General features: G+C 37.7%; 1 protein-coding gene across 6 annotated transcripts in view; it reads right to left on the reverse strand.

Annotated features, from left to right (window-relative positions):
• Positions 1-4,176: 4,176 nt before the first annotated feature.
• b3gntl1 (UDP-GlcNAc:betaGal beta-1,3-N-acetylglucosaminyltransferase-like 1) overlaps positions 4,177-22,809 on the reverse strand; it is a 112,806-nt gene continuing 94,173 nt past the window's right edge. For all 6 annotated transcript variants that reach the window (XM_041221256.1, XM_041221257.1, XM_041221258.1 and 3 more), the window contains 4 exons: positions 13,377-13,512; positions 9,150-9,218; positions 8,834-8,908; positions 4,177-4,631 (listed from right to left, as the gene is read on the reverse strand). In XM_041221256.1, coding sequence (XP_041077190.1) covers positions 4,551-4,631; positions 8,834-8,908; positions 9,150-9,218; positions 13,377-13,512 — 361 coding nt within the window. In that variant the 3' untranslated portion in view covers positions 4,177-4,550. The remainder of the gene's footprint in view (positions 4,632-8,833; positions 8,909-9,149; positions 9,219-13,376; positions 13,513-22,809) is intronic.

Below are 22,809 nucleotides of genomic sequence, written 5' to 3' on the forward strand. Positions count from 1 at the left end.
AGTACTGTAGGCCACTGTTTTAAAATGTTCCTCTTTTTCTCAGAAACTGGAAATATTACTTGTTCAGGATACACAATGGAGACGTGCCAAATTTCAAGCTGACACCTGCAAAAGGTACAGGAGAATCACAAGAGAAATGTGTAAGGATCAAAATTAAGTGATACGTGGTTTCAAAAAAGTCATAGCGTTACAGAATTTTGACCTGGTAGGAAAAATGCTAGGTGCAATAGCATGCAACACAAAGAAATGAAAACACATCAACATGTGAATGCGGACTGACGGAAAAGGTACAGCTTCAAAACATCCATCGTTGTGTTCCTAGACACAACAATGGATGTTTTGACTGACACTATTTTGTTTTACTGAAATAATAAAGTTAAAAAAAATGGAAATTATGAAATCTTAATATATAAAGAAGAAAGTTTGTCTGTTCCTTTATGTATTCGGACCCCGCAGGAGCCAGTACAACCAAACTCTGCATGGCCTCCTCTTTCATCCAGAGGAAGGTCGAGGACTGTGTTAGGATCCAAAATTTTGACCCTCTGGTTACTTTATTTAGTAACCCCATCGCTGGATCACTTCAGTAGCCATGTATTACAAATTAAAGAAACCCAGAAAACCAAAAAATAAATAAAAAGAACGAAAATTAAAAAAAAGGTAAAGGGGCCTGAGCACACTGAGCAACACCCAAGACTGGCAACTTAAAGGAACCCATAACGCTTTCATTCCCCAGTTTGTCATGCATGAAATATTGAATTTCCCCCAGTCAAGGCCGGGTACTTCACCTAGTGGTTTATAAAATAATATAAGTAATTTTTAGTCTTATGGTACAGTAGTAGGGGGTATGAAGGTTTACTCGATTTGAAGAGCTTTTTGCCGTCAGAGACGTTGCCCAGGGGTCACTACAAGGAAGTAGCTCTTCTTGACCCCCAAGGTTTACTTAATGGAATAGAAAAAAAAAAATCCAACTTTTACTGTTTCAGCTCTAAGAAACTTTGCAAAAAGCCAACCCTGCTAGAAGTGGAATTGTTTCTACTGAGCAGCTTCAGATTCCACAGTTAAGAGACATAAACAGTTATTAATAACAAAAAATATGGTTTAATTACAAAAACATGTAAAATACACTCTAGTAACATTTAACGTCCTTTAAACATAGACCACACATTTACTATGGGTAAAACCATAGCAACGAGTCACTGATTGGCTAGAGTGATAAGCGATTAGAAGACGTGCCAATCCCGTACTAGCAAAAGAGACTGTGACCGGGACATTTCCTTTTCTGTTTATTTTTCACTAATAGTTGGATACGGAATTACCGATAGTCACATTAAAAATTGCACGTCAGCCCAATATGAAATACTTTTTTTTACATTTTTTAAATGTCACTAAACTATGTTTGCTGTGAAGTTTTAAATATATGAAATAAATACTATTACTTTTATTGAGAACTCTGTGTGGGTATGGGCTTGATTTTAACAGGAGTTGCTGTCTTTTTTTCCCCTTCGCTGTGGTTGTCCCAAGACATTCCATTTTTGAGCAATGAAATGTTTAAAGCAGCATTTCTAATAGTTCATTTCAAGCAGAATGTTTCCAATACTGAAATCTGGTTATACCAGCTGCTTCTGCTACTCCACTGTGAAAAATGTATCAAGTAAAAACAATTCTTTAGCCTCTGCATGATTGTATATCATGCTTATAATAATAAAAATAATAATAATAATAATAATAATAATAATAATAATAATGATAAACATTTTTAAAAGTGAATGCATTATATTGCTTTATTATTTCTAAAAGTCTGATGTGAAAGATTAAGTAATTTTTGAAGCACAATCCTATTTGTGTTTGTGAAAACACTGAAGTCTATGAGCGATTGAATATTACTTTCTATGTGGTTTACATATATACTGGTCTCGGTCTTGACTACATAACTGGTGGAAACACACGCAACATTGTTAGTTACTTTATTATTTGTTACTTACCTCAGGAACTGGACTTGAACTGCTGTCTTCACAGAGAGAAGGCAGTGGGATTAGCCACTAGGAAAGATTTGTTTCACACAGGTAATAAGGTGAATTAACCAAGTCTTTGAAAATAAAGGAATGAACTAGCTGGATATGAACCTATTCCCCAAGCAGGAACAGTTCAATATGCTAGTCAATTAGTCCACTGTGCCATCATACTTCCAAGGAAAAGTTTGCTTTATCATTCATTATATAGAGAATGAATTATTTAATGAATACCAGTGAATTAGCCCACACTGCCAAGAGTAAAGCTGGCTCACCTAACATAACTTGGTTTCATTTATGACTTGAACTGGATTCAAAATTAAATGTAAAGGTCTGTAAGGTAAATTAAACAATATTTAAAAAAACAAGGATTAACACTTGTGTTTCATGTGGGACTTGAACTGATTACCCTGGGAATCAGAGTCCAGTGCTCTATCAATTGAACTGCTTAACACCCACCCTCATCCTACCGTGGTTGAATGACCTTCCTACGGATTTCAGGACTGCCCAGTCCCTGACCACCACCTGGTGCCTCCTCAAGACACATCTCTTCAGACCCTGTAAAACACCTGTAAAACTCAACTCTTCCCTTCTGGACTTCACTATGTACTTTAGGCCGTATTTACTTCTTATGGTTATAAATGGACACGTTTGCAGACTGGGTCGTTTACTTTGTTGGTCTGAATCTGGTGCTGTTTTTAACAGCAGTCTTGGTAGTCTGAATTCGATCCAGAAAGTCTGTAGACGGTTGATTTCTTACCTGTTTTTACATGGTTTATCTGAGAAAAAGTGTGTTTTCTTTTTTGCAGAAGGCAACATATTAATGGCAAACTTGGCAAGTGTAGAAAAGCGTGGCTCTTCTGACAAAAGCACAATTTTGTGCCAGTTTTCATCAGCCTCCAAACCCTGTCTAAGTCTGTCACTTGGTACTGCTTAAATTCAACTTCTAGGCTATCCAGAATATTTCCATGAACAATCTGTGGGAAAAGAATTGCAAGCTGCACGATGTCTCCCGAGCTCGCTGTGCTTTGGCTACTTGGTTGAAGAACGCGTAACTAATTTAAGGAAAATATTCTTTTGATACTTTTCACTGCCATCACATAAGACACGGGTATATGTAATTCGAGCTGATTGGGAAAGCCACAAAGCAATACAAATATACCATTCTTTATTTCCAGGTTTACTGACACAGTGCTAATTTTTTTTTTACTGACTGTCTGTAAATTTATGAACAGCTGGCAACCTTGGTACCTAGAACCCAACTCGGCAATAGACCATGCTGCCAGTCCAATTTTGTGTTACAACCCACCCTCATCCAGTTCTGTCCAGATTTATTTTGGGCGAGATCCTGCCAAACTAGAGATATTCTCCTCATGCATGGGCTGGTTGATTTCTACCCTTGGACTGACACAAGCACTAGCAGGTTTTCTGATGACAGAGAAGGTGAATTAAATATATTTTTTAACTTTGGGGTGTTATTTTAAAAGGTGACTACTGTTACTGATTGTTACCTTTTGAATGAAAAATAAATCTGGAAATTCCAGTTATTTTGGATACTTTAAAACAAGAAAAAAAGCTTTATCTCAGGATTGCCAACCTGATAACATACAAAGTAATTAAAAAAAAATAAATTACCTACTTTTAGGAAAACCGGATAAACCTGAACAAGCAAAACAGTTTCTTTCTGGCTTGAATTACAGATTATTATACTCTTTTGTTTTGCCGTGGATACGTTTTTCTGGCAATACAAAGTGTTCCACTAGTTCCGTTTCACTACAACGGTAACTTCAGTTACGGAATAATAATCAGGAAACATGTCAAGAGTGACAGGAGCATAACGAACGGCAGTCCGAATTACGTACCCAGACTACAAGCCATCCATGAAGACTCAATGCAGTTTTGTTTGTTTTTTCAGGTTGCGTTGTTTTGATGTCTGTCTGTTTAACTCAGATGTGATCAGACCACCCTGTGTTAAAGGAAATGATATCTGGATACCTTCTTTGTTCTAGTTCTATAACTTTTAAATAATAGCCATATATTCTTAATACATTCAAATAGACTAGCAGAGCAATGCCAGCTATTCTCTGTATTATTTCAGAGTTTAACCAGGATCAACACTAAAAGAAAGAACTGCAACATAGAAGAACATCTCTTTTTTTTTTTTTTTATTTCAGCATGACTTGAAACAACATAACATGTGTTAGGAAACTTCAATATAAACAATTGTTCTTTACTGACTATATTTAGTTTATCTGAATAAGGCCCCTGGTGTATTTTACTCTCCTAACATTAAAACATAACAATTCTCTGTAAATGCATTTGCCCTGCTGTTAAATACCACAGAGCTAACTCCAAAATGGACAGGCAGAAAAGTGTCCTTTAGATCTGTGCTGGGGGTCAACATGCGTCCCCACTAAGTCAGACGGGCGGTATGGAATGGGCATAGCAGCTATCTGTGTCATGCCCAGCTTACAGCTTTGGTGGCTGGCTACTCCTTACCCCTACACAAACTAGTAATGACAATCCTATTTTCTCCCCTCTTCAATTGAAATGAAAGTAGTCCTGTCCTTCCTTCAGGTTGAGGGAACATAGGTTTTCTTCCAAACCGCCACCTGTCATATCCTATAAGAGAAACGAGGTTTAGGTTTCACATAAAAAAGAGCCTATTTTTGATAATGACTATTTCATTGGGTGAAATAAATTTGGCAAGAAGTAGATAGTAATTTATTTTCAATGTTTTCTGAGTGTGCTAGAACTGAATGTGAATCATCTCCTAGGATCTAACTCTGCATCGCATTGGAGGCAGGAGGTGGGAGGGGTAGATAAGAGGATAGGAGGTTGTGGACTCCGTGGGATTCTTTATAGAGCCAGTAAATCAATCTTCATCTTTACACGCATGTTCCAGAAAGGGTGTTGGGGGGGTGGTAAGATCCAGCTTGATGGATTTGTTTATACTCAGCCCTTTGATCATTTAACTTTGGAAGATTTTAACAATTAAGCTGTCAACAAGTTCAGCAGTTTTTAGCGGTTCAGCAATTATTGTGAAACAATCTGGTTCTGCAGTTTTTGGCATATTCAGGAGCTCCTGCATCGGCCTCACTTAAAAAAAAAAAAAAAAAAACAGCCGTGACTTGGTCATGCCACTAATGAGCCTGTGTTCCAGTACATTAGGTTGGACAGCAATGGGGGAACCATTTGTCAGCTGCTAATTCAATGTGCTAGGGAGGGAAAGCTGTTCAAATTGTTCTACAGGCACAAGAGACCATTCATCAATAATTTCTGTTCATTAATTGTTGGTTGAAATCTGCAAGTCTGTTTTCCTGAATGGCTTCAAAGACTTTTCTTTGTGCAACATCATTAATATGTGCCTTCTTGCAGGCAAAAGCCCCTGACAGCCTGTTTTGAGTATTGTATCAAAGTCGGTCCATGTGCTGTCTAGCCTATCATTACTTAAACTGACTTACAACAGGGAATTTAGCAAAACCATCATGTTTTCTGTTTATCCTTCTTAAAACAACCTTATTACTGTTTCAAAGCCAGTGATTATAACAAGATGCTAACCCACCTTATTGTTTGGATATGAATTGCCTATTAAAAAGATAAAACTTCCCTAGGCTGGTTAGTTTTTGTAACGTATTTTTCTTTTTGGGAACTGAAAAAAAGTATGTTTTGGAACCCCTCCTAGGATAAACTGCTTGTGCATTACCTTTATTTTCAGTTGGCAGTATGAGATACAATTCATTTGAAATCCTCAAAATTCCTGGAATAATTGTTAATTTATTTTCAATTCTAGTTCATCCTGAACAAAGTCCACAAATGACAGTCTGCATGATCTGACCCTGATACGTCCTTTAGATGTGCCATCCTAGACCACATGATAAAGACAAGAGAATTATCTGAAGTTATGTTTTTCTCTTCCTCCTTCCCAGGATCCAATCCAGTCACAGTTATCTTACAAAAAGGCTCATAAGCTATAACACAAGGACATGACTTGAAGTTATTTGATTTAAAATAGAAAAAGTTACTTGTATCTAACATTTTTTAATCAATATACTGAATTAATGGAAAACACATTTTTTTAAGTTACCATGAGGATTTGCTCAAATCTTGCGGGGGGCGGGTTCTTACTTCCACTAAAACAATATGATTTTCAGATGTCGCTGCATAACTTAATACCTTCAAGCTGTTTATTACCTTTTGAGAGTTTATAGAGCTCATAAAGCTAGGGTTCAATCTGTTAGATATCAATTTGAGGAAGGAAGGTAAGATCATATATTTAAACACTGTACCCATCTAAAACTGGAGGTCAGAAGGTCACCATTTAAAAAAACTGAAATGAATAAACCAGCACACAATGGAGGGTCGTAATGTCAACAATGACTGGTAACAACTTCTTTTCCAGTTTAGTCTAGCTTGAGCATTGCCTTGGTATGGTGCTGTACCCCAGTTTCATTCATAATGAAACTAACCTTGTTATCTTTCACAGCTACAATACTGTATATTTTCCAAATTTGCTGTACCAGGACTACAGAACAAAAGCCCACAAAGAGTCTGAAAGTTCACTGACCATCATTTAATTTGGAATCAATATTGCAAAATGATACTGATACGGTAGCATGGCACTGCAATGGAGAGTGTATTGGATTATGTGGCGGGGTGCCACGCCCCTGTGCGTATTTTAAGTTTATATGTATGTGTATAGTGGTGAATGCGGTGTGGGTTATGTAGCATGGGTGATTATATTTGTATTTACGCACAGGGATTGCACAATCACTTCACGTGCAGATTAAAAAGGTATGTTGGTATGTGAGCACAGCGATGTGTGTGTGGAATAGTGGGTGACAGGGAGGATGTTAAAATCCTCCCATAAAAAATACATGGGAATGTGGCTGCATATTAATTAAGGTTCCAGTCACAGGTGATACAGGGTTAGTGTGTTCAGAGACGGAATGACACATGGGTCATAAGATAATAAGAAAAGCTAAAGGATACAAACAAACAATTGCTGTGCGTGCTGGTTCTGAACCAGCATGATACTTGTTTTATTTAGTGTTTGTTCCATGTCTGTTTTGGCCACCGTGACGTTTATTTTGAGAAAGTTTATTTTTATTTATTATTAAATCTGCGCATCAGCGCATTCAATCCCAGCACTGTTGTCTGTCTAATTCCTGGCCTGACGTCACCACATGAGCCAGGCTGTTCATGATCATACCATTGGTATGTCACAATATTAAAATGTAATTACTGTGGTACCATTCAACCAATGTACATTTGCAGACTCTGTGCTTCCAGTCCAGAACCATTAATTTACAATTGTAGTGCCACTGCATAGCCACTGAAAATCACTGTATACATGAGAAGTTCACTACTACAGTAGAACCCCCATTATTCAAACTGGAGGAATGTTCTCCCTACATTGTTCACTGATATCAACACTCTTTTTTGTGAACTCTCATTTATAAGGTATATACTCTTTTCTATGTTCCCAAGGCAATTTGAATAAAAGAAGCCCTACTGTAATTAGGTGTGATATTTAATTGGCAGTTAAAGGGTCCATAAGGACCTTTTTATTTTATTGTGTTACATGTTCCCATGTGTTGCTACAACTGCTTACATAAGGTGTGTGTATTATCTTTTTTTTTTTTCACATTTTGACCACTTCTTTAAACTTTTAAATTGCACTCAAGGTGGCCTCACATATACCTGCATGGGCCTCTCAGAACTACATTTCCCATCATCCTCCTGCTCACTGGTAAATCCATCTCAGTTACATATGTGAGCAGGAGATGTAGTTGATGGGAAATGTAGTTCTGAGAGATCCATGCATGTACACGTGAAGACCTCTCAGATCCTTGCATTTGGCATGTGTGCTGGGAAGAGCGGAGAACAGAATAGCCAGCAGTTGAAAATGCTTTGCAATCCAGGTCCAAGTTGCATTTACTAGAAGGAATAAAGACTTCAAGTGGGCTGTTCTCTTCATGTTGGTTTGTTGTCCTGCATTCCTGAGTCCTGTCTGCAGAGAGTCATGTGTGCTCTCAAGCACTGCAGCCAAACATTGAGCAAGTGTAATTATATCATTAGGACCAATTAGTTTTTTGTGTGTCTGCTTGTTCCCCTAAGATGTGGGCAATGAGACTGGTTTAGGTTACTGCTAAAAATAAGCTAGAGGAGAGCAGTTCTGGTTCAAATGTTGCTTTAGTTCACCACATATGACTGAGATCTGGGTTTCCTGTGTAAGTCTGAACTGGTTTCAGATTGTTTCCTGCAGTGGTCTGGGGTTGCAGGTTTTGTGTTTTTGCAATAAAAGGTTGCCTGTGTTAAACCACAAAGGAGAGCGCTCTGGATTCAGATCCATAGATAGAAATGAAAAACAAAAAAAACAGGCAAATATTTGTATTGGCAAAGTGAAGCAGAAAGTCAAGCTACAGTTTAAAACAAAATGTATCCAGCACAAGTAAAAACAGTAGCTTACATCCGTGGCATATACATTACAAGGTCTGGGCAAAAACACTGTCAATGTCTATAAGGGATCTAAACTGTACTGGAGAGATGCGTGACCATTTCTCAGTGATTATATAAGGGAGTCTGGGGTGGAAATCTGAAGAGCAGTTCTGTTCTCCTGAATGGGCCGTAGAGTCATCACATTTGAGAATGTACCTTGTGAAACATTAGTCAACCAAGCTAGGTGTCAGATCGCTGTGACTTGTGACTGCAGGGAACACATATGCACATTAATTGAATCACCTGTGCTACTCTTTGTCTTTGCAACATGCATAGGAAAAAAGTAAGCCCCATCTTGGGTCGTGCACTTGCACAATACTTACCAGCTTCACACAGATAATGTATGGCGGTGTGGCTTCTTTGAAATGCTTGACTGGAATCTTTGGCTTGGGTCTCTCCTAGAAAGAACATGACAGAATAAGTGTGCCACATCTGTGTACGCAGTGGTAAATGAACAAAGTGTAATGTTTGGATTCAAATCTTTACTTCTAGAGAAATACACAGACAACCACGCATGCTAGCAGTTAAGTGCATTTCTGCACTAACCATTTTCTAGTCTTTTTTATTGTAATGTGGTGCGATAAATAAAAAATGTAACTTTTTATCATGCACAACCATTAACTTTTAGCGTGCACTAACCTTTGACTCCTCGTAGGTGTAAAAGCCTTTTCTTATCTTATTTTCATCGACATCGCAAAAAGCCACAACCTGTAACAGAGCAAAACAGAATTTTACAGGTTCAAATGCGGTATACTGTTAAAAACAGAATATTCCATAATGAAGAAACCATAAGAAACTGAGGGGTCTAACATGTATGAATATTGAGCCTCTGGTGTAGAGGCTTCATTCACTTGTGCCTGCGTGTTTTAAGGGGGCTCCTGAACCACATCCATACCAGGTTACCCACATTGCTTTTACCACATTGTCCGTGATGATTGCCTTAAAAAAATGCTATTGCATCAACGATAGAATAACCTCCACTCTTCAACTAACCACTTACTGTACTTAATAAATTAAACAGCCAGGTGTCTTCCTTCCATTAGTTACATTGTTGGGTGTTTACAGTTGCCTTGTACTAATGGCCAGCCAATCATCCTCAGTTAAGCACAAAAAATGTCGGTCTAATATCAAATTATTACCAATAAAAATCAATTCAATCCATAAAAGTTGTGGGGTTTTTTGATCTCCTGAAATGACCAACCAGAAACTAGGCTGTCCAAAAATACTACACCAATGATGTACAAATCTGCTCAGTCCCTTTTTAGAAATGAAAGGCAGGTCAGTGTTATGCAACTATTTACTGTGCAATTAACCTGCCTCTAGTACTGCTTTCTGTACAGCCATATGTAGAAAACGGTCAAAAAGCCAAACACTGCTTAAATAACAGTCTTATTTTTGTTCTCTTTAAACAGCTGCTTGCCATGATAAATACTGTTCTCTAAGTGTCCTTGGGTTTACTGAATGATTAGTAACAGAAACATAATGGTAGTCTTGGGAGATCATTAGGAGCTCCATTATTATAAGACTACACAGTCTATAAATACAGCTCTCACTTTTAAATGTTTAGAGCCCAAAGCGATCCAGTACAAGAGAGTAGATTCAGTATAGTGGAGCATTCACAGTAGTCAGTTTGCAACAGACTACTGCTGTAAAAAGTGTATTAAAACGTGAGCCGACTTTTAGCAACATTTTATTTTAAATGGTGCTCCAGTGCAGTTGCATATAAGTACTGAGGATCCTGTACGTCAAGATTAGATTTTTTTAAATTGCATATTTGCTATCATATGCGTTACTTTTAAAATAGCACTTATGAGATCTAGACAGCAAATGATTCCATTAGTTATAACCACTCTAATCCTAACTTGAGTCTTCCCGAGAACAGGCAGTATAATGAAGGAAGCTTTTCTCGAGCATCACAGTAATGGCAAACCCAGCATTGTGTGAGCTTGGCACCAGGTACTTAAATATCCCGTTTCTGGAGAATTACCAGCCTAGTTTCCTAGACCTCTCTGTATTACCAGACCCACTCATTCCAGCTGCAATGGGCAAGCTGGTTCCAGGCCATAAAACATATCTTGTTACTGTATGTGCCTGATTGCTTTCGAGAAACATCCAGAATCACGAACAGGATGTAATGCATTTTGTTAAGTGGTAGTTCACATTATACGTGGTGCTGCTGATATTATCTGGTCCTATACAAACAATTTAAGATTTTCAGCTGCAGTTTCCCAGGAAATGTCACTCTACTTTCCACTCTAAACCCTGGTTGAGATGAATATTTTTAAAGAAGAAAATGAGATAGGAAGAGAGTGTGAGTTCAGAAAAAGGAACTCTTTTTCGCTTGCATGATGCTTAGCCTGCAAGAATGGCGACCCACAGGAGACATAAACATGTACTATATTATCTTTTCTGTTTACAGCTTGTTACACAGAGCCCAATCAGCACTAATGTAGGACTATTTAATGTTACAGTACCATAGGTAAGGTAGTCCAAATTGGGGTCTGAGAAACCCTGTGTTTCAAGTACAGTGAACTCTTGTTCAGATTCGCACTGATTACGATCTGCACCATATTAAAAACACATAGGGCCCTATTGAGCAAATATTTGCGCAGCTGCTGTCACTATGGCAAAAATGACAGCGTTAGCAAACCGCTGTTATAGCACACAAAAACATAAATTTGAAGTTGGGTTTCATGCGTGGGCTAACGCAAATAGCAAATCATGCGCCCAGCCAACCAAAGCACAGTGGGGGGGGTGGGGAGTAAGGTTACAACCAATCAGGATTCAATATTCCCTTTAAGAGCACCACAGCGTCTGTGATAGCGAATGGAGGGTATTTTAAAACCAAAAACAAGAAGGAAGACAAAAGTGCAAACATTTTTTAAATGTCCAGCAGCCCAAGTGAAGAGGATGACCAAGCCTCTCAAGCAAGGCTACAATCTTTTTTTTTAGCATCCTGGAAGGGGAAAGTGAATATGAAATTTAAAAAGTGCTCTATAAGCAAAATTAACATTTTTTTTTTCTGTTTCACTTGCTGAGCGAGCGCGTGACGATAGTGGGTGGTAGGGGGGCCCAAAAATCAGGAGTTTTCCTTAAGTTAGATATGTATAGCTCACCTTCGAACCATGAGCACCATCGCTACCTTCATAATAAATGCTTTCCTGTTAAAAAATATACTGACAGTACGCTTTTGTGTCTTAAACAACAATAACTAAGCAGCATTTTTTTTTTTTTTTTTTACCGGTTCTCATGTGTACCTGCGTACCAGTTAGGTGAACCCCTGTCTATAAGGCTTTGTCTAATCTGCCTGGCACTTGCAGCATCTGCACGCTCCAACACTGGGGCTTCAAGTTCAGCATCTACTGATCCGACACTGGGAGAGTATTGGAAACCCATAAACCTGGATCACACACTGCTAACCAAACAATTGTTTAACTTCTGGTTTACAGAGAAAGAAACTGCGTAGGGGTTTTAATGGATACATACTTTCTATCAATAGTCAGTGACTACTTTAACGTAAAATGTATGCAAGTCAGAACTGGAGGGATTTTATGTAATTTTAACATCCATTATGGAAAGCTATGTTATCTAAAACACAAATATCTAAACAGGCCAGGATGATATTGCTAACCTTCTGAGGAGTATACTGTAGTGTTCCCCCAGAGTCATCCAAACATCGGAATCGCATTTCGAGGATTCCAAATGTTCGCTCAATTACAGTACAAGCACATTTAAAGGTACAGTTATACCTCTGTTCGACAGGGGTCGTGGGGTTGAGCAGCAGTCAGTACCCACTGCTTCAGTGGATACCCGTTGTCCCCCATCAACCAGCCTTTCAGACTGTCATCCTGCTGAAACGCAGCTGCCACCTGCGAATTAGCTAGGACAAACAAGGCATCACAGACCACACACTACTTGCACGTTGACAGAATAGGTTCCCTTATGATTTCCGTAGGGGTGCCTATTCTGTGTTGGTGCACGTACCTTAGTGTTACAAGCATACAATGTGCTCTCCGCATGTCTCCTTCCAGGTCAGCCTGAAGCAGCTGGCAGATGTCAGTGATTGTTTGTCTGTTGAGGCGAAATTGCTGCATACATTGTGTGTCAGACAGGCTCAGAAAAGACAGATGACTTCCTAATTTTTGGGTACGTCTCCTCCTCCTCCCTTTGTCTGGTCACGTAGAAATGATTATTATTATTTATTTATTTATTTATTAGCAGGCGCCCTTATCCAGGGCGACTTACAATTGTTACAAAATCACAGTACAAAGAATCATTACATTAATCCAGTGCACACTCCATATTTCTTTTATTTCTCTTTTTTCTCTCTCTCTTTTCTTTGCCTGGTTCCCTGGTAGTTGCACTGGCATTTATAGTCGACCATGGAATTTGCACACAGTTTAGACCTGCTTTTCACACATCAACTGAAATGCAAACGCTAACACTGTTAATTGTTTGCTAAATCGCTACATTTTTATTTAAATGAGGATACCCCCTTAAAGTTCAGCCTATGTCCAGTGCTAACCCTGACTTGCCGAGTGGGCACTAAAACACAGTTGCTAAATTACATCTGTTGGTAAAGTCTGTTTGCCCACACGTGCGCCTGATTCTGGTGCGATAACTGTTTGATTGCCTTAGAGGTTAGTGAACACTGATAAATAGGGTTCCTAGTCTTTGTTTTAAGTGCTTTACAGTTAGACTAATGATACTGAAACTTGTTTTCAGCATGCATTTCATTATAATTCTATGGTTGGTATTATAGGTCAGTTCAGATTAGTGACAGTCAGCTGTACAGTATCCTTATTTGAGCAGTCAGCTTCAGAACGTGACAACGGTAAACTGCCTTCCATCTTGGATGTGTCTTACCTTTTTCTGATTGGCTGACGACAGGCCCCTGTAAAGCTTCCGCCCCTGTTTCCCAGCATTCCAAATAGTGAAGGAAGCCCAGTGGCTTAGGACCCTTTCTTCCAGAAACGTGACTCTGTGGTTCCAGATGGTGTCCCTGGAGAGCGGAGAGCAGTCAGGTTCCAGGGTAATAACATTATCAGCACAGGAAATCCTGCTGTCAGAAGCAGGCCTGGAGCAGGCAGGCAGGCTGGAGTGTTGACTGGCAACACTTCTGCCTGCAGCTGACACACTTTCTCCACAGCAACTAGGCCTATAGTGCTCTCACTTTCATCCCCCCGAACGGCACTGCAAACACAGCCAGGCCTGGCGCTTGAGAAGGGATTTCAGTGGAAGTCTGAACCATAACTTCACTCAACGCTCAGATCATAAATCCGAAAAACACTCACGGATCAGCAGACAAATGATTCATCTAGTTGTCTAGGTGAGCCATGTGGGTTCTGATAATAGCTTCATGCTGTATTTCATGGTTGTGAAAGCATAATCCACGCATATTAAAAGCATATACAGTACAATCACAGGTAAAGCATGGTGCATGCATGGTTAACACTAAAGGGTGAAGAATCAATCTGCCATAAACTTTATATTGGGAAGTCCCATTTAGTTTCATTCTAACATTATAACCCTTCCCTTTTTACAGTATTTTAGTATACCAGACAATAAAGAAAGCATTAGCGTGGGTCAGGTTTTATGACATGTAAGTATTATCACAAATGCATCAAACTGATGCCTTTTTATTTGGGAGTCCTCACGTCCCCTAATATGTTTCAATGTAGCCCAGAAGAAATGCTAACCTCCATTTATTGACCAATTTCTAACAGGATTATTCAGATAGAATCTCAGTACTTTTCTTGTGTATAACAATGACACAGACAGAACTGTGATTATGCAACCAGTTAATCAACCAGTACAAGCTACCCTGCAGCAATCCAAATACCTCCACCTTAAACCCAGAGGTCAAGCTCTTTAAGAGCTGGCTAGGATCCTAACCCCTACATTTCCTTGTAATTTTTAACAGACAGGAATTTCCTGTCTCCCAAAGACTTCCCTTTCCTTGTCTTTGAATGATAGGTCTTTGTTAACAAAAAAGGAAAAGTTTCTGGAAGTGTTTAGAAACATTGTGTGAGTTCTGGGGTATCCCCCAATTTCATAAAGAAAATGTAATCAGGTACTTGTAAAAGTGGTTGTATGAAATTGGCACAAATTAGATTGCTAAACCTTTTGGCATAAATGGAATTTATGAATGGAATGGAATTTTTTGTTGCTGTACTTAAAAAAATATTTTTAGGACCAATGTATTTTACCAAGCCGCTTCAGTGTCCAAACAACGTATCATTACAATATCTATTTAGCGGTAAAGAGTTTGCTTTCCAGTATATTAAAGCTAAACTTTGCTCCACGTCATCCCTTTTGAGATCTCAATTTGTATTTATTTATTTTTTTATTATTGAGCAACAGTTGGTAAAACCCCCTTTGCATATGTCTATATTGTGAATTATGTTGTCTATAAACTGCTTTTTCTTTCAGCTGGTTGTGATCTGTAGATTCTCTAAATGTTATGGTTATTTTTAATGCAACCAGTTTATCAAGCAGTGTTAATAAAAACAGAAGAGCTAGCTGTTTCTTTCATTGTAACTTAATGGGCACTAAATTTAAACATTCGGCAGATTTCCTTGAAACAGATGTACTGTGAAGTCTGGGTTCAACAAAACCATATTTTTCAAAGAAAATAGATCAATACATAAAAGTCCTCATTAGCTAATAATAGTGCTGTATACTATTAAAAACATGCTGTGTACCATCTGTTTGCATTCTAAAGCATTTTGTTTACAGTCCCTAAATATAGTTTTATCTGTAGAGGCACAAACTTCATTCTTCATTGAAACTTGCTAGCCACTAAGAATCACTCTGAACCAAACGAGAATTATTCATAAGAGGTCATCAGCTAGATCTGGCTACTGTTTAGAGAGCAAAGCGTTATTTAAAAAGTGATGCACTACATCTTTAAGATCAAAAAGTTGTCATTGCTCTGCACTCTCAATTCCTTTAAACGCAACATGAAGCAAAATAAGCATAATCTTAAATACTGTTGTAGTAAAACAGGATCTGACCTGTTGCAAGTGCTTTTGAGCATCTGGGTTCCAATTAGGTTTATGTTCTGTCATGGTTAAAGTGACAGCAGACTGTTATGGACAATGACAGAGCAACTGGACACTTCAATTCTGTTGTACATTTCACCTGTAACTATAAGCAGACTTAATAAAGTGAAGGCAAGGTGCCGCAATGTGTGTCTGCATGAACTAACAAGTTTCTTTAAGATTCTTAATGAAAACACCACTCAAGAAAGGCTTTTGTCCACATTACAAACCTGTCCAGCAAGTAAATATGCCTAAGGTATAAATGATGCATCATTTCCAATGTTTAATACAGGAGCATACAAAAAGCATTCTTCCTTTTAGCACACACAGACCACCTACAGCTGCTTTTCAGTCACAAAAACACACAGCTTTCAGTGGAACCTCATATATTATCCATTTACTACTAATGCAGAATGATTGAGTGCTAAATTTGCTCTTCTAGAGAAAACATCCAAGGAAAAAGGATTTTTCAAAAATGTAGTACTAGAGGCGCAAAACAATTACATACCAAAAGAAGACAAATCAAAATCTAAAACAAAAAGGTCAAAATGGTTTAATAGATCAATCATTCTGAGAAAAAGGACACTTTACAGAGCATTTAAAAGGGACCAAGAACAAAGTACACAGAAAGAGTAACTGCAAATCAAAAAGAGAGATAGAAATGAGCATTGCTAAGGGGGCTAAAACCAAATCCAAAAAGCCAGAGCACATTCAAAGAGGAGGTAGCATGCCTAAGAGACACAAATGCAAAATCATAGATGCTTGATTTTATTGAGGATGCAACATCGGCAGTGGATAATTGCAAAGCATATGACATGGTTTATTTAGATTTCCAGAAAGCTTTTGACAAAGCCCTGCATAAAAGATGAATTCTCAAACTGAACGCGGTAACCTCAAAATGGAGCGAGGTAACCAGTGGAGTACCATAGGGATCAGTATTAGGTCCTCTGCTATTCCTAATCTACATTAATGACTTAGATTCTGGTATAGTAAGCAAACTTGTTAAATTTGCAGATGACACAAAAATAGAAGGAGTGGCAAACACCATTGCAGCAACAAAGGTCATTCAAAATGATCTAGACAGCATTCAGAACAGGGCAGACACAAATGACATGTAATACAGAAAAGTGTAAGGTACTGCACACAGGCAATACAAATGGATATCGCTACAAAAAGGATATTGCTGCTCTAGAAAGAGTGCAAAGAAAAGCGACCAGAATTATTCCGGGTTTAAAAGGCATGTCACATGCAGAAGACTACAGAGTGACATTCATTCAAGCATTCAAAATTCTAAAAAGTACTGACAATGTCGACCCAAGGGACTTTTTCGAACTGAAAAAAGAAACAAGGACCAAGGGTCACAAATGGAGATTAGATAAAGGAGCATTCAGAACAGAAAATAGGAGGCACCTTTTTACACAGAGAATTGTGGGAGTCTGGAACCAACTCCCCAGTAATGTTGTTGAAGCTGACACCCTGGAATCTTTCAAGAAGCTGCTTGATGAGATTCTGGGAACAATTTTCTGCAATGGTAACTGGCAAAACCAGTACCACATTGATAAAACATAGAGAGGCAATGGACAGATTGTATTTTTCCATAAGAAAGAAAAAAAAGAAAGTTATGATTACCTCTAACAAATCCAGAGCACTATTATTAAGAGTTAAGAGAAACGGTTGACTGCATGATTATAATTAAAAACAGAACATGAATGTGGAAAGCCCCAAATGAGCTGATTGAAGAAAGAATGACTTCCTTCCATGTTCTCTCTGCATGAAGCAATCTACAGCCCTCAGCCCAATCCCTGTCCTCTGCCAGCTGAAGAGTGAAAAGGTCAACTGCATTAATAATAGAGCAAACCATGTAATATGACGAGAGAAATAAACTTTATTGACAAGGGTAGCAGAAAAATTACCTTTGAGAAATCTCTGTAGTTGGGAGAACTCTTGACATTTACCGTAAAAAACGATGTATAAGTCTCACCAGTGTATCAGTCGCCCCCCTCCATTTTTGAGACAAGAATTTCAGGAAAAAGCCTATATGTCGCTCCCCCCTTTTTAGGACCCCGTAAAAATACCTGGAAAATAGACTTATACAAAGGTTTTTACAGTAGATGGGGAACAGTACATGGACGCACTGCACTCACACATCCAGGGGAGAAAATTATATGAACAAGCAAATAAAACCACATGTATCAGTTGAAAGAAAATCAACCATGAATCCTCTCAAGCTGTGCAATGAAAGGTACAACTTGGTAAAGCGTGTCTCTTTTCTTTCCAGCCTGGCCAGTGAGACTGAGCTGCAACACTGTAAGATAGGAGAATAAATAACTTTAAACACTCAATCATAAACAAGTCACTTTGTTATAGTTTAATCTCTCTCTGATTTCCACTGAGATTGTATATCTGATTTATTATTATTACCATATTATCACGCAAATAAGCACATGGGCGTATACCGTAGTTGGGTACTTTGGATGATAACTTAAACTGGTTTAACAATAGCAACTTCTTCATTTTATATAGCACTCATTGGTACACAATGTTTACCATTTCAAGTTGTATGTAGAAAGCATGACTTCTTGTTAGTAATGCACGATTAACAGGTTTCTTTTAAATACACGCACAGTGATTGATGGTATCTTTCACAGTTGCCACAAGGCCTCATTACACATATTTTAGTGACTAAATCATGTTAAAATAAAAAGTCCAAAAGGTTAGCTATGTTTGTTTTTCAGCTAAATTTGAATCAAGCCAAGATTACTGTACATGACTACTTCAGAGAAAAACCCCAATCTTCTCTGAATACTAGAAGTAGAGAGTCTGTCATCAGTGAAGGTGGTTTGGTTTGGTTTGGTTTGTTTTAATTTAATCTTTAGCAGCATCATCACTTTGCAAAGTCAAAACAGAACTTGAAAGTCCTTTTAGCAGGGCCTGGAATGAATGAGTATGATAAATCCACTGGGTACTGCTGTGATAGATTAAAATAATTAATGGGGCCTATTGCACAAAAGTGGTATAAAGAGTTATCCTGATAACTTCTAGGTTTAATTGTGAAAGTCAGGCTTAGTCTGTTGCACAAAACAAGATAATAACTCAGGCTGATATCCTATGGCAATTTATTGTGATTAAACTAACCTGCTTCAGAGCAGGTTAACAAAGATTAATCCTGACTTTTAAAACAAAAAACAAAAAAAAAATAAAAAATGGTGTCACCTTTTATACAGAGTGGTAGATGTTGGTGCTATAATTGTAAGAAGGGCTTTTCAGGGGAGAGGGTGTTCAGTGATCCAGACTCCACCCTGTATGAGCGATACCGCTTCTCTAGGGATGGTATCCTGTATCTGGCTGATCTCCTAAGACCCTCCCTTGAGCAACCAACCTGACGAAGCGGAGCCCTTACCCATATACAGGTACTAATCTAAGATTTATGGCCTGTGGAACATTTTTGTATGCAGTCGGCGATGCTGAAATTCTTAATAAGGCAATGACCTGCAGAGCTATAAGGAAAGTGTACCTTGCAATGAAAAAGTTGCTGCCAGAACATTTCCCGGACATGGTCCAGTAAAGCGGAACAAGGAGGCGTTCTATTCTATTGCAGGTAATTATTATAAGATATATTTCATATTTTCTCCATATAAATAAGGAAAAAAAAATATTTATACTACATATTTAAAATTTTCATTAGTATTTTTTTCAATATTATTATCATTTTTCATGTTTCATTATTATTAACACATTATTTACTTATATAGGGTTTCCCAATGTGATTGGTGAGGTGGATTGAAATAAAAATAGTACTCTCTATATATTCTTTGGGATATTATGGCTATAAATTATGCCCATACCTAATTTTTATGAATCAAAATACAGCGGGATATAAATATAAATAATATATAATATAAATAATACAGTCATGGGATTTGTGCTTGTGTACTCATGATATCTGTATACTTACTCATTAACAGCATCAGATACAGTTTGCCAGGGGGCCACCCTGGCTTTATTGGCAGTAGCGGTGTTTATTTTCTTTTTTCTTTTGTTAATGTGTTGCTCGGAAGCAGTAAAAAAAGTCGTCCTTTCCTTCTCCATTTTGTCAGATGACCGTTAATAAAGATTACCATGACAACACACTCAAACAGTTAGTTCCAAGCGCATAGATAGAAACACTAACCCGGCTTCAGTTATCTAGATTAATTTAAACTCCGTCTACGTTCTTGCAACAGAATTATATCCTGTTAACTCAAACCAGATAAACTAAACCCGGCTTTTTAAAACCACTTATGTGCAATAGGCCCCAGATGTATAGGGGTACCATTTCCTTTTACTAGAGGTTAATTTTGTCTTAGCTCTTCTTATACAAATGGTAGAGTGCTTACTATAACTGCAGAATGTATTGTTTTTACAGTAGCTTGGGTGCACAGTCCAAATTATTATTATAACTCAAGCATAACAAGCAACCGATCACAGTTACAGATTTGTTGGAATACCAGTACATCTTACCCAGTGTGCAGATACTCTACACAGAATATACTGTATGGCATAATTCAAGAAAGGAAGAAAATAAATGTTTATGTTAAATAGCAGTTCCCTGTGTCAGTACAACCTGCTTTTTTGTACTTTATAAAAAGGTTGTAGGATGTGTCTTATTAAAAACTGCACAATATATTGTATATAAGAAACAGGACATTAACACATGATACAAGCAATGTCCTCCCAGTTTTAGTTCCAGCAGTAACACTTATTATACAGTACAGTAATACAGAGATGCCTTTTCTCTGTCTCTTCTAGTAATTTCATTTCAATAGTGCATTAACAGTATTACACAGTCATTTTAGCATTAACTGTGGCTGTGTTTGGACCAGATCATTTGTTAATTAACCCTGAGGATTAGGTTTAGTGGGTTCAAAATGCGTGTCCTCTTCCTTTTCAACAGTTAATTAACACCACATAAAAGTCTGAAATGAGGAAACCCAGTAAATGATACAGAAGCCATTTCTGTTCAGTCTTAAAGCCTTGTTGCTATGCATACAACTACCAAACCTGACTGGTCAATGCAACAGACCATACTGGATATTGTTACAAGCCTATGGTTTAAGTTCTAAGTTCTAAGCCTAAGTTCTCAGCCCATAGAACTCAGTTCTCAGCCTTTAGTGTCTAAGGTTTTTACCTGAGCATTTATTATTGAATGTTTGATGTTATGTATGACCTCCTAAGGTTCCCAAATACTCAAAACTAAAAAACAACTCCTTCTGAAGCACGCAATTCTTTTAAATCCAGTTGCTTTTTGTTTTCTTGTGTCACACAGATTTCAGAGTCTCATTATCTCTAACAATTATGGAAAATGATGTTTTGTTTAGCAGTTACCTCAGGAATGTAATAAATACTTTAATTGTTAAAAGCTTTACAGGGTACTTCTTCACAACAACATTACTTTCCATAAAAGTACTCCAGATGTAACAAATTCTGCAGTGGGACTTCAATTACGTGGCATTCCTTTGCTAAGGGCCTCCGTGAAAACAAAGCAGCACATCGATAAGAACAAACACACAAGAATGAAGTGTGCCCTACAATTCCGAAGACAGTAAAGTTTTCTTAAAGGTACGATTTGTATGTGTTTCATGTTGTGTGACATCTCGCCCTCTCCACTCATTCACTTGTATCCTTCCCATTACAAATGAGACAATTTAAAGAATTCATAAAACTGAATCATTTTTAAATATTAGACACACCTTATTTATATTTTCATAACATTTAATTTCATAGCTGTTTAATATTTTATTGTTTAGTTCTGTACCCCTGCAAATATTGCTTTTGAAAAGATAGGGCTGGAAGTGAGGAGAGGACGAATAAGAGTTGTGCACTACAGCCCACAGATACAGTATTATGCACTGAAGCCTCTGCAACACTGATATGCTTCCCCAACACATTTATCCCACAGTTATTCTTGAGTATTCTTTTCAGAAGCTTTTTTTTTTCTGAATTAGTTTACATGCTGAATAAAAACCTGAAAACATACTGTAGTTGATCAATTGCCTTCATCAATTTTGCACATACTAACTTCCGTCCAGTTGTCATGTTGAGATAAAAGATTCCTTATCAGCCATCCATCCATATGAGTAATTACAGTAATTTAAAGGAATTATCCTTGCATGTCCATAAACTGACACATACAACGTACATGAATAACTCGAGGTGGTGTGTACTTGCAAATTTGACTTCAGTTTGAAATATCACAGAAGTTTAAAGAGCTTAACAAATTTATCCATATTGCTGTTTAGATCTACTTTGTAACATTTTTTTGTTTAAGTCAACTAGTTGATGTTTTAAAACTTAGAAGATAAATGCACCTCTGTGGCAACAAAATGGCTCTCAAACGTCTTCTCTCCAGTACAGTACAGCTGTTACACCAGTGTAGCCATGAATCAGTCCCCTTGAAACACTGCCCACAGTGGATGTACTGTATACATCTAAGAAATGACACATAGAACAAATGGCATTTCTTACATACACTTCTAGTGTTGCCAAGGGACCGATTATGGTTACAGTCTTTGTACCCTCTCTACTTAGAGAGAAGACATGTTTGAGAAATTTTTGAAGCCACAGAGTATGTGATGACTAAAACAGAAAATTATACACCAAGTGATTTTAAACAAGAATACGCTTAGTTAATTACTATTACATTTCAGAACTGTGCCAAGTTGCTCTTCAAAGAAACTACAAGTGCCCTTTCAGCCATGCTACTCTGGGACTCTGATACTTGGACTAGAAAACAAACATTCTGGGAGTCTCAGCCATAACCCTTTAAATATAAAACCACTTCATAAACATTTTTCATATTCGACTTGGAACTCATGTAAAAGTTAATTTTAGAAAGCAGTGAAGATTCCTCTAGTCCCAATCCATCACAAACAAACACGCAAAGCTCTGCTATAACTTATGTGTGAGTTGACAGTGCTGGCATTAGACAATGAAACTGAAGTGGAAATCTGAAGTCATACTTTGTTTTCACTCTCCTGCATCTGGGAAAACATGAAAAAGAAACATGACTGCATGGGTTGTGTTTAAATCAGCTAGATCTAATGGTTCTACATCGTAAAATAAAATCTGAGTAACAGCAAGGGAATGCTTTTAATAAAGTATTTCTAAGTCTTTTCTGCATCACATTACACTAACAAAATCCCAAAGCTGCTATAAGGCTTATTGTAACATGCATTTTTATAGCCAGTTCAGGGGTAAAGCACTGGAGTGATATTATT

The sequence above is a fragment of the Polyodon spathula genome, chromosome 21 (genome assembly GCF_017654505.1).
Source record: "Polyodon spathula isolate WHYD16114869_AA chromosome 21, ASM1765450v1, whole genome shotgun sequence".
NCBI lineage: Eukaryota > Metazoa > Chordata > Actinopteri > Acipenseriformes > Polyodontidae > Polyodon > Polyodon spathula.